The sequence below is a fragment of the Bradysia coprophila genome (assembly GCF_014529535.1).
Source record: "Bradysia coprophila strain Holo2 chromosome X unlocalized genomic scaffold, BU_Bcop_v1 contig_39, whole genome shotgun sequence".
Lineage (NCBI taxonomy): Eukaryota > Metazoa > Arthropoda > Insecta > Diptera > Sciaridae > Bradysia > Bradysia coprophila.
In genome coordinates, this window is record NW_023503329.1 from 2,583,912 (window position 1) to 2,597,662 (window position 13,751).

The 13,751-nt window shown below is 34.1% G+C and overlaps 1 protein-coding gene across 6 annotated transcripts in view; it reads left to right on the plus strand.

Moving 5' to 3' along the window:
- Nucleotides 1-450: 450 nt before the first annotated feature.
- Nucleotides 451-13,751, plus strand: part of LOC119069796 (cytoplasmic polyadenylation element-binding protein 2-like) — an 85,867-nt gene continuing 72,566 nt past the window's right edge. For 2 of the 6 annotated variants that reach the window (XM_037173944.1, XM_037173950.1), the window contains exons 1-2: nucleotides 451-631; nucleotides 5,593-7,791. In XM_037173944.1, the coding sequence (XP_037029839.1) occupies nucleotides 6,535-7,791 (1,257 nt within the window). In that variant the 5' untranslated portion in view covers nucleotides 451-631; nucleotides 5,593-6,534. Of the gene's footprint in view, nucleotides 632-5,580; nucleotides 7,792-13,751 lie in introns of all 6 variants that reach the window. The other 4 variants (XM_037173945.1, XM_037173949.1, XM_037173946.1 and 1 more) reach the window with 4 other exon arrangements.

Consider the following 13,751-nt stretch of genomic DNA (forward strand, 5'->3'; position numbering starts at 1 on the left):
TTTGAACGAACTGCAAAAAAACCGATAAAACGCAGATTTTCTCCGATTAAATTAATTAATTTTATTTAAAAAAAAAATCTGAGGCGAATAGAACAATTTCTACGATCCAATTATATTTCAAAAATCTACATTTACATTTAAAATGTTTGTCGATTTATTTGACTAGGTTTTCGGAAGATAATCAAAATTATTCTACTCGTCCCAAAGTTTTTTTTTTATAAAAAGAATCAAATTTTAATTAATTAATTTGGACACTAATTATGACACAGTAATTTACCAGCCGCTGCCGGTTCGAAAACATTTCGATACATTTGTGGTATTGTCGGTAATGGACTGAAAGGTATTACCGGTATTATACAGTTTGTACATGAAATTTCAACCTAACAAAAACAAAAAATCTACTAGTCGTTATACCAGAAAATTGCGTTTGAAGTTTAGATATTATGCATTCGAACTTGCGTTCGAACTTAGTAGTCAATGATGGCGGCCGAAATTTTCTGTGATATTTTACTTAACATAAATTCGGGCCGACTTATATAAAAAAAAGTAGTAATAAAACCATATTTGGTGCAATATTCGATAAGACTGTATTACGTGGGTGCGAATAAAGTAAAGTGCATAATTTTTACCGGTAAATGGAAATTTTATTTGTGGAAAAATGTAGGCGTAAATGGGGCGAAAAAGTCGATACAAAAATATATCATTTTGATATAATTTTTTTCTTCTCTCCTGCTCAGCCTATATATCATGTCGATTTAACACTTTTTCGTTCGCATTTGATTTTCAACAACAAAATTTGCAAATAATATGAAAAAAATACGAAAATGTTATACCAAACCAGTCATGGGTATTATTTACGTTTTTGAATCAAATTAAATTTTAGTGAAAAAAATTCTTTTTTGAATAAAAATGTTAACCAGTAGGATACCCTCTCATACAGAATTCATATAAGAACACAGTTTTACTAAAAACTTTTTTATTGGAACTCCATTTCCCAATACTACCAGTTAACTGTTGGTTTAGTTCCATTTTATGCGTACCTAAATGCATTTTTAGTGGCCCACATTTAACGATTACTTCATAGGTTACACATTCAAATGATCCGTTTTATTACCGAATATTATATTTTCAGTGTCGAAAAACGGGTATGTGCCACTTTTCTTAAATGTGACCTAAAAAGAAAATTTTAACTGGTCTTGCTCTCCGAATTCTTGTCAAACATAATGCTTGTGTCACTTTTATCTGCAAACTTATCGGTGCATTATTTATTCTCTATGGTCAATTTATACATGGCATTGTTATTATTTTCCACAACGCATCGGAAAATTTAATCAATTTTCCTTTGGTGCTTCTCTTTCGGGGACAAAAATTAATTAAATTCTTTTGGATAATGTAACATCGGTCCCATCATTATTATAATCCATATTCCAGGAGATATCTCATCAGTACGGTGGACATGACAATAGGAAAAATGGAATATTATTCTTTCGATTTCCAATAAAGTTATGAAGAAATTTCCGTATAAATGAATACAAATAGGAAAAAAAGAGAAAAAGTTGGAACGTAAATACATCTACGTTTCGGGGGGATATATCTATACACGGGAATGGGGAAACAATTTATATATAGGGCAATGAGGGCAATTGAAAAGAAATGTTCTTTGTTGTGTATTCTAATCTAACTTATTACAATTATCGATTTAATGTGTGTGCACATATAGTAGGAGTTATACTAGCCAAAAAGCGGATGAAAAAAAAACAAACGAAGAAAAATGTATGCCACACACATCATTATGCTTTGAAAGTTGGGATAATTAAATGGATATTTTGTTATCGATTTCAAATGATTTGTGTAGAATGTTTTTACAAAACATCACAACGGACCTTAGGGTTTCGTCTGCATATTAACCTTTATATTTAACCTCTCATAGAAGCAAAATATATCAGTAGTTTTACTGTAGGATCTATTACTTCATTTGATCCAAGTATTTTCAAAAGATTGATTTCAAATCTTCTACTTCATTTCTTGAACATTTTATAGCAGTAGTGAGAGCGTGACGATTATTACTGCAGTTGTTATCGGTAACGGATGATAACCGTTTCTTTCGAATATTACCTACAGCAGTAGTTTGACTTAAATAGTGTGAATCATTCCAATAGGTCTTCTGAAGATAATCCATGACCGAAGTATTCTAAATTTTAACAGATTTATATGACCTATTACAAACGAATGACAACCGACATTACTGGTGCCCTATTTACATCACACAATTAACCAATTTTCCTACGAAATTTCGTATTTTTGTGTACAAAATGACGACATGTAGCAGGGGGATCAATGACTTCTATAAATGTTTAAGATATGGCCACTGTAGACTTCCCAACTAAGGGGTCCTTAATAAATATCGTCCGCAGTGAATATTTTTGTGAAATTGATTTTCTAAATTTGCTAAGATTGCCAAAATTTGCCAGCATTTTGCAGACCTTGGCAAATATTGAAAAAAAAAAATCAGCACCTACTCCTTTCCTATCCGAAGACTTTTTGAATATTCGCATAAAATTTCCTTTTCATTCTAATCTTCTTTTGAATTTCATTTTTCTAAATTTCAATCTTAATTTCACCACCAGCGAACTTTCATCTTTCCTATACGTTCTCATTTCAATTCGTCAGACTTCCAGTCTTACCCATTAATAAATAAAGCGAAATAATGAAAGTTATTTTGTGGTAGCGGCCGTTCACTGGTTCACTTTTGGTCTTTTGATGATAAAATTATGAGAATAAATATCTCACTCAATAGGTCATTGAACACTGCAATATAATATAAATTGTGGCCGGGAAATTATGAGTAAAGTTTGTAGCTTAATTAATTTCACAAAAGTTTCGTTGCAACTTTTCGCAGCAACAATTCTTCTTCAAATTGCAGGCAAGAGTTTTTAGTTACCATCCTCGGTGTACGGAACAGAAACACGACTCCTCGTGTACAAAGTGTACAAAAAAAATAACGTAGGGTGACCATGTTCTTCCAAAAATCATCGCATATAAAATTTCCAGCTTTATTTGAACGGATTTTTTTCCGTTGATATTTCACCCACATAAAAAAAAGTTTCATTTTCTATTTAAATTTGTGCGGATTAAGTAGCAGGGAATATGTGTGCCATATTTGAAAATGACTTTCCATGTTTATAAGCCCCATATATAATATTCGCTGTGCAAACACTAGAAAACTTTAATATCAAAGAAAATCCATTCAATTTCAACTTGAAATTAGAAAAGTGGCAGCCAACGTATTATCCGAACATAATATTCCCACTTCTCTTTCCACCACAAAAATGTTATTAAATTTAGAGAAAATAATAAAAAGAAAAATGAAAAAAGAACTGAGACGAATTTTCCATACATATAAAAGAAACCGTTACATAAAGTGGCGGCACCCATCATGACCATTAAGAGCAAATCAGACACAAAACTATTTCTTGGAAAGAAAAAAAAAACGAAAAATTAACTTATCTGGGCACTTTTGTTGTAAACATATCAAACAACCCCACGCCTTTTGCTGTAACTTCATTTCTCTTCATTTTGATGGACAATTTCTGTTTGGATAATGTATACCGAGCTGTGGCGCATACAAAATGTGATATATAAAAAAAATATTGCAATATGGGGTTTGTGGGACGGGAGAGGTGAATAGTCTCATAAGACATGGAATAAAGTTTGAAATGAGCTACGATAACACAAAAAAAAGATGAAGATGACGAAGAAGTAGATGAATAAAAACTGAGATAGTGGCATGAATTGTGACCTTGAAATCGCTTCAATTTTTTAGTCATTGCGAATTGCAATTTGCGATTGATTTCGATAAAGAAAAGAAGAAGAAAAACTGTTTGCGACAGAGAACTAAGTAAATGTGGTCGATGACACCCCCCATTGTGTTTCCAATCCAATTTACAATTACTTTGTTTTATTGGTAACTCATCATGCTACTTGTTCACACAATGCATCGACGATTGTCGGAAGAACCAATATATAAGTTTGACGACTCTGAAAACAGTTTTCGATTTGCGATTTGTTTAAAACCAGTCGTAGTAATATGTGTTACTTATTGAGAACTAACAACACCGTCACTTCGGGTAAGCTAAGGGTGAAACAACGAGTAGTCTCCAAAATTTCAATTGGGCAAAGAAGGTTTACTAAACAAGGTTTCGGATAGATACCATAGAAACCTTTTACGAGGAAAAAACACGATTTAATCATTCAATCTATTACTTCGTTTGTTAAACGTTTCACCTATTGATAAATATGCAAAAAATATTTTACTTAATTAGTTTAAAAATATATTTTGCCATGTAACAGAAGCTCATCGCTTATATTTTGGCGTCTTTGTCGGCGAGAGTTGTTTATCCTGATACTAGAAACACCGTTCGATAATTTTATTGTTCCTTTATTGCTCCACTGCTATAGTTTAATAGGATAGGATAGCTGCATCTTAGGAAAAAGTAGGAAAGAAACCCATCTTATGACCGTAATTAAAGAAGTCATGGGCTCTGGGACTTCTCAATTTCATCTTTGGCGAATAATAGTCAAAGCCCTTGTGCCAGAAAAAATTGCTCCGTTCGCCAAAATTGTACAGTGAACGACATCTCAAATGTCTCACTGTCATTTTTTTCAGAGAATGTCATTGTGAATTTGCAATGACACAATAAAATTCTCAGAAAAATTTGACAGTGCGACATTTGAGATGTCGTTCACTGTAATAAAAACGTTTTCCACACCTTTTCATTCCCAATCATGTTTGATAACGTAGAGCGAGCAGATTGAAATAAGGGACCCGACTATAACTACTGTCAATATTGATCTCCAAATTCTCGAAAGAATTAATTTTCGATTTTTGGGTAAGAAAGAAATTGACAGAGAAATTTTAAAATTCATCCAAACATTTAATTCCGATATTTTGGTCTGGTTCTCTACCGAAAGATGAAAAATCTGCTTCTAATCCATCCACATCACTACACACACAAGCAACATTTTCAACCCGAGCATAAGGTCAAATTTGCAAGATGTTGCTACAGAAAAACCTCTGACCACATTTGCCGAGAGAGTGTGAATTATTAAAGAAAATACTGAAATGAAAAACGGCAAAACTTTTGCTTGACTCGGAAATATAATGTTCTTTTCCCATCTTCGGATTTAAACTTTTCAATTGCAAAAGGAAACGAAATTGATTTTGTGCTTGCAAATGTCTTTCAACAAAATTTTATGGTTCATGCATATTACCAGCCAAAAAAAAAACATCCAACCGAACAACGAAAATGCATATAACGTCATCTCACACGTAATAGTTTTCCTTTCTGATCAAAGTTAAATAACAAAATTCGGTCACACTACTGCAGTATGACTGCCACTACCGATATTATATGTGTTTAGAGGCCCAATTCATATATTATGAACATTGCAGCGCCCATAATATAATATATTTTTGTGTTGATAGAAAACCGCATAATAATTTTTGCTAAATTATAATAATATGGTAACCCTGACTGGTTTGATAACATTTTCGTTTTCCACATGCGCACCAATTTGCAGATATTTGTGTAGAAGAGAAGCAGCAGCAGCAGAATATTATAGAACAAAAAAAAATCAACAACACACACTCTCTCTCTCGCAGTTTGTGTACTATGTGTATGGTGTACAAAATATAGTCAGCAAGAAAAAAAACCTTTAAGTTCGCAACCGTCGTCGGGTCGGTTCATAGAATGCGACAACCAGCAGTTTATGTTTAGTACGTCGTCGTTTGTGCATTGTTGTTGCCAAGGTGCATCTGTGTGCATCTGTGTGTTCGTCCAATCGCATTCAAAATAAATAAATAAAAAAAAAACTTATTTAAATGTAACACAGTGTACCCGTTTATAGATATATATTAAAACAACAACAACATACAACAACAACAACAAAAATTGAATAAAAATTTGAACATTTTATGGATTCGAAGTCCCCACAGTAACGAGAATAAACAAGGAACACAGAAAGTAAATTTCAAAACTAAAAAATCTACACAAGAACCGAAAAGACAACAACACTAAATAAAATTAAGAAGCAGAGAAAAAAAATGAATTTTGTGCAAAGATAATGAATTTTCATGTGTGAACTGAAACTGCAAAGAGGTGCAAAATATATACCGTGTGTGTACATAGGGAGCTTTGTGTGTGTTTTACTTTTTTTTAAGTAAATACCAAAGTTTAACCTACTTTTCGTGTGTATACCATCTAAATTTTATGGTTGTTTTACTTGAATACGTAACGGGTGGTGTGTGTCGTGTTTTATTCCCGTTCCATTCTGGTTCCAGCAATTGAATACAACTTACAATCATCCCTAATATCCGCCATAGATTCGATAGATAGTTTTTTTTTGTCTTCGAAAGAAAGTGTCTAAATATTGACCGTGACTCGTTTTGTTTGAATCAACTTTTTTTCGTTCATTTTGTTGTTGTTGTTTTGTTTATAAATTCGGATTATTCGGGCGCTCTCTGTGTGATCACCCATGGGTGATATTGATATAAAATTAACGTCATCAATCGAATCGAAGGATAGCAATTCCAAGTCGACATACAGTAGCACAACAGCAGCAGCAACAACAACATTTAGTCAACAATTAAACGAATCATCTGATATACAGCTTGGCACATCTCATTGTACCATGACAAATACAATGCCGACGACAACGACAACTATTTTAACCAATGCTCATCCATCTGCAGTCACCGAAGATAGTATATCATCACCATCTACGTCATCTTCGTTAGCAATGACACCCACATCCACAACAACCGTTATAGCAGCTACATTCGCAGATTGTGTCAGTGCATCATCAACTGCAAATGCACAACATCCACAATCAAGTGAGGACAGCGGTCTGACACCGTCGTCGACGTCAGTAATGCTCAATGGAACGAACAGTTTTAATAATTCGAATATAAACAATAATACGATCGATACGTTAGACATAAAATTAGCCGCATCGACTGAATCATCCAAATCGCCCGATCTATGCTTGTCATCGTCGTCTTCTAGCATAAATGGTGCTGTAGCATCGTCGTGCGGCTACACATCGAATCCGGAACAGGGTTCCGGAGGCGGTGGTGGTGGCGCAATGTGGTCGAACATCGATGACGGATCTCATATGTCACTGAATGGTTACAATAACTACCAAAATTACACTAGTTCGCCGATGTTCAATGGTGCGTCTCCTAATAGCATCGCGGCAGCTATATCTCAACATAATCGTCGGGCAATAACAGCATCACATGGTGGCTATCAACAGCCACAGCAGCAGCAGCACGGTCCACACGGCCTATCACCGAACAGTATGAATCGATCGAATTCAATGATTCAAACCCAACCGCAATCCCAACAACAGTCTCAGCCGAAACAGGTCGGATTTAATAATAACTTTCCGACATGGTCGAATCCACCGCCTTGGCCATCCCAACAACAACAACAACAACAGCAGCAGCAGCAACAACAACAGCAACAAAACATGCAATCATGGAACCGAGGCCGATCCGTACCGAATCTAAATCCAATGACAAATGTATTACCGAATCGTAAACCAACATCACCCAATCCCGGACTGTCACCATCCGCATATTCGGCACAACAAAATGCAGCTATTTCACCGTCGAAATATCGTCGCAGCACATCGTTTCCAGGCAAAGTGCAAGGTCAAGGCGGCTATCCGGGACCGATGGATGTTCAGGGCGGCATTGACGATGGACGTGAAGCCTTTATGCAGTATCAGGTAATTTTTTTATATCTTTTATGTCACTATTAACAGCACACAGTTATATAGTTTGTTGTGTGTGGTGTCTTTACATTTTTATTGATTTACTTCAAGCACACATAAAAAATGCTTTTTTTGTTTTTTTTTTTATATTCTCCCTTTTTTCCAACTTTTTGTTTTCTTCTGTGACAGTTTCTCATGCTACATACGAGAAATATAGTGTATGGTTATTAATGTGCTATATACCAGAGCGTTTGGTTCCTATAATGTGCTTTATGTGTGTCATTCATTCTAAATTTACAAAAGCCATCGAAACAAAAAAAAAACATTGTTCATTCTTGTTCCTCAACGACTCAGCCATATAGTATACATAAGTTATATCATTAGAAGAATAATGTAATTAGGGAGGAGCGATTTGGTTATTTATTTTAAGTTTTATTTGGTCAAACATTTAGCAGTTCTGGTCATTTACCGCTAAAGAGTAAGAGCGTTCGGCCTGCGATTTCTTTTAATTATGCGAAAATTACAGCAGGAAGTCCCAAACAGGGATTTTTTTGGGAAAATGTTTTCTTAAATTTTTCTTCATTTTCCTTCATTTTCCTGATAATATTTTTTGGTAAGGAAAATCTCGAAAAATGTGAGAAAATACGGCAAAATGTTTTCTAAAAAATACTTAGTCCCAGGTCTCAAATATCAATACGAACTAACAAGATCAACATCAGACAATCCAAAAGAAAAACCTTGAACATTTACTGTTTATTATTGTGTATAAACATTAATTTAAAACATTTGTCATGGGAATAACGACTTTCGGTATAAATAGTATGATCCTGGACTTCCTTGCCTCAATGTCCCAGTCACAGTGCCCGAACAATAAATCTGGCACGCTACAAATTGTTTGGATATTTTCTGTAATCTTTTGGAATTTTCCAAGATGTTCAAATATCCAGTTCGTGCATAAAGTAATGATCTACTAAAAGCTCCTGTTTGACAAATTACTGTCAGCAAAATCTGGCCTCCGGCACTTTTGGTTTTCTTTAAACAAATATTTACGTTGCTTAACATATGGTCTTTCCTGCATACAGTCATTCAAATTCAAACTGAGGTTTCAATGTAAGGGAGAAACGCCAAATAAATTCTAGAAAATTCTAAAAAAAAAACCGGATAAAGTCGACAGTTAAAAGTCTATATGACCTGAATCTCCGGGTCAGGTCAGGACAGGTCCTTTTTATGAGGAAACCTGACCGAAACCTTAAATTTAAAGAAATTAATGAAAGCAGACTCTGGTCAATCAAGCTTCCAGAGGTAAAATTCAACTTAACACGATCTGTTTCCGAGCTTTAATAGAAAATTTCTTGTATCAAACCGAACAGAGCAAAAACGAAAAAAAATCGTTAAATTCCTTCATTTTTCATGGGATCTCGCTTGATATTCTGTTAAGTTCAATTTAATTCTATCAATAAAATACACCAGTTGTCAGACTGTGCTGTGCTTTAGAACGGTTGACCTCCTTAAAAGCTGAAATGAGACAAATTAAATAAATCAAAGACCCGTAACGGTTCAACTCTAATGTTCCTTAGTTTCATAAAGATATACGTTTCTATAGAACTTAGGAGTGTGCAAACTTTAAGGACATTAATAAAGTTGTGTAAAATAGAGCATGACGAAACGGATAATGTGTCGTTGGCTGCAAAATGGGTGTAACAAAAAAAACCAAACCAGACAAATCGCTCCAACCTAACATGTACGACATATGTACAAAAGTATCTTAAAATTTATAATTTTTTTTTAACAAAACGAGGTCATACCATCAATATGTGCTGTTGTAGTTTAAACCACATATATTTAAATGAACGAAATGAGGAAAATTGCAGCCAAAATAACTATATAAACCAAAAGAAAATAATGCATTGCATCCAGGACCATCATAAAGTCCCTTTTTTGGAATTAAACAAAAAAAATCATTTTTGTGTTACTTGGAATCGTATTATATATATGCGGTTGTGGTTTCGGTTTAGACAAAAGCAATATATCAAACAGAACTTGAACGTACACACGAAATAATAAAATAGGAAGAAGAGAACAAAAAAAAAAGTTCATTGCATACATTGCATGTGTGTATTATAAATCCTTTGGGATTTTGCAGTAGCGTGACAGCTTAACGGAAATAGTGAATTAAACGGAAAAGCTGTTCAATCGATTTTGGTTATTATACGGAGTCGGGTATACGGTCAAGATTATTATTATCCGACTTGCAGTTTTCGGATATGTTAAATCGAGAGCTGGTCTGTGATCGACATTTTGGAGTATCGTCAGATTCGATAATTCGTCAAAATGAAAAATGGTGAGACAAAAAAAGCCGTCCTCTGTGTCTCACAGGGGGAATGTATAGACGAACGATTTTCCGATTTACCTGTCCAGAATTGCTGTCGTGTCTCTATTTCTAAATTATAAATTCGGTGGGTCGGAATATCATAATTCAGAAATTGAATGTCCCAGAAATTAGTTCAACGTATTAATAACAGAATTGCAAATCGGCCGGAAGTTAAGTGTGTATACAACTGGCTGTCCGTATCCAGTAAAATGTAAATGCAGAACGTTTGTCCTGAAATTGCATTTGTCCCAAAATCGCAGTGCATACAAAAACAGGATCGTCATATACCAATTTGCATATATATTCCATTTTTGATAATATATATGCCTGCTGCTAGGGCAACTATATGTTCCACTGTTCCGTTGAATGAGAAAAGGTCTTATGTACATACAGCCGCAACGTTTTTGCAAAGCTTTTATAATATTCCATCGAGTTAATTCAATAAAAAGGGACATTCAGGGGAGTCGTTAGTAGTGTTTCGTTATCTACATTTACATAGGGAACATCCTTCGCATTTACATTTTCACAGGTGGCAGACCTTGGTAGCAAAGACAAGCTCTTTAGAAATCACCAGAGACAACACCTTGTCTTGGTTTATGTTATCGACAAGCAATTTAAACGCCATAAGCAAGTTTATCTCCATATAAACTACCTACCATTCCTAATCGCTTTCGAAATTTTAAACTCTTTCAATCAATCTCTTAGTTTCGATGACTTGATTGCCCGTTTCGGCTGAAAATTATTAACAAAACTCAAACGGAATCGACCCAAATAAATCACTGTGGTTTTCAAGAATTTATCTGCGATCGGGCAATTGTTAAAACAATTTTGTGCGGCCAGACAATAGCTGTTGACTAACGACGGTTTTTATGTGTCAATTGGCAATGTCGCTTAATACAGATTTGCATAAATCTAACTTGATGTGAATGGATTTTCTACCGTAAATTATGGACTTTTTCTAGGCAAAAAAAAACGTAAAAACGTACGAATCTCATGACTATTATATAACCCGAAACGTGATACCATTAATCATCCCAGCGTGCTATTATAATGCACTACTGTTTCTGTAATTTTCTTAATGCATGCCTGATTTTACACTGTAGACGCCCGACTAACGATTCAGATTTATTAAGCGTCAGATCGGCAGAAATTGATGAGGTTTTGAAATTAAATTTCAAAAGCAATAACGCCATAAAGAGTTTTCAATGGTTGCTGTTGCTGGGTATCTTGTGCAAATATGTGTGCTTTACGTGTTGAACTGTGTTTAATTATGTCTACAGGCTGAATTACCGAGCCTGTTTCAACATTCTCTGAGTTGACCTGAAACCTTAATAAAGCTATTCGGTCAGATATGACCTTAAACCAGAAAATTTGTATCCTTTTTCTTAAAGTTCCCTGGGTGTTATTGAGAATTATTTCACTAAATTTCATCAAATTTCACTAAACATTTACTAAATTTGGTGATTTTTTATGTAAAATCTAGTGAGACTTTACTTCTGACCTGACCTTTCCAGTCCTTGTATTTAGGAAGGAAATATTTTTGCAAATGATTGTAAGACTCGGTGACATATTTTTGGGCCAAGTCATTCTTTAAATCGTTTTTTCACCGTGACATGGTGATCATGGGACATTTTTGGCCAGATGTAGTAGGCAATATGATCTGCATATATGTATTCTTTAAGCCTTGGCCCAAAAATACGTCACTAGTTCGACCGGTTCAGATATCTAGGGCACATAACATACAAAAATCCAAATAATTTTGTTAGTTTATTATAATTTTAAATCCGACGATGTAGCCACTCTTTTTGCTATTTATGCCTTCCGCAGTCTTTGCAACATATAAAATATGATTTTTCAAATTTTTTAAAATTATAAGAAAAATCAAATTTAAAATTTCATATCCTTTCTCTTCTTTCTATATTTTCACAACTTTACAATTTATCAGATTGTGCAAACCCGACTTGCTGTACACATTTTGCTGGTGAGATAGAATTGGAGTGGATGGAAAAAAAAAGGGAAGACAGTAATTCAAATTTATTTTATATTTCGGATTTGACCCGGTTTTTACATAATATGTGCCACCTAAATCTGCGTCTTTTTCCCGTTAGGCAGCAACCTAGGATAATAATGAAATATACGACTAAAGCACAAATATATTTCGGTATTACGAAAGTACATACATAATAGGTATGCTGTAACAGAGCTACGTACATATCGAAAGTTATTAAATAGAAAATGTAAATATCACGTTTGAATATTGTATACGACATACACAACCCATTATGTGTAGAAACCATTTTACATTATTAAACTGTTATGAAAAAAAGCAGAAAAAATGCGTTTACCAAAAGCAAAATTGAAAAAAAACCGGGGGCACCAAAACTGTCAGTTATATACGAATATGTGTATAAAGTACGCACACATGTGTCCTTTTTTCCAAAACGTTAGCAATAAATATCAATCCAGAGATATTATATGATTTGTATAAAGGAAAATAAAAAAAAACTGTTTAAAAATTCCACATTGACAAACGGCAAGGCAGAAATTTATGTGGGTTGGGAAAGCTTTGTGGGAATATTTTGATTACCTACTCCAAGGATCTTCAATTATTTCGGGTCGAAGATTGATTTTTTATAAATCTACTACGCACACCTATTTTGATCGAATATCTGTACCGTATGTCACAACCTTTAAATATTTTACCGACTACCTTGTCAGTCTAAAAACAAAACCCACTCACCAATTCTGTGAGTGGTTTAGTGGTTCCAAAAATTTGCTGGAATGAATAAGTGTAGTGAACATCGTAGGTTAAAATTTAAATACTTTGACGGTGTATCCAGTCATTTTGACTCTACGTCTAGAATTTCTTTTCGAGACTTTCAATTTATTTTAAATTTCTATAGGAAACTGAGCCGACTTTTGGATTACCGTCAATTTTTACGGACTCGAAAAAAACTATAAGCAAACCAATTTACCGTTAACTGTCACCATGTCAAAGAAAAATCCCGTTCTAAAATGAAAGTTTTTCCGACGAAAATTAATTGTGAATGCTAAAAAAAAGAAGAAGCTTAAACATAAACAAATGGAACAGCTAAACATTCCATGAAGCAAATAGCCGTAAGATATGCTAATTTTTGCTTATAAATTGACTCCGGTGGTGTAATATTTATCTACGGAATTTGTACTAGGAAAAGTTTGATGTTTCGAAGAAAACACAGAAAAACATCGAGTTATAGTATGATTCCGTCAATCATAAGTTGATATGAAAAGAATGTATACACGAGGCGCTAAGTTTTAATTTTGGCTGTTTGATGGAAAATCTATTACGTCATTTGTTTCATCTTACTTTTTGTTTCATATTTTGTATAAGTTGAATACTAGAATTCGACAGTTTCCTCATGATGTGGAAACGAAAAGGAAAATCGAACATGGTTCACATTCCAAACCTCCGCTTATTTTCGAACAAATATTTTCTTAGCCTTTTAGAAAGCCGAAGAGCGTATCGAGATAGTTTCGTTAAATCTGTCACTGATATCGTTAATAAATCGCTTACTGTTTGATACAAAAATAATCTTTTACTTTATCTATTTGTTCTAACGTAAAT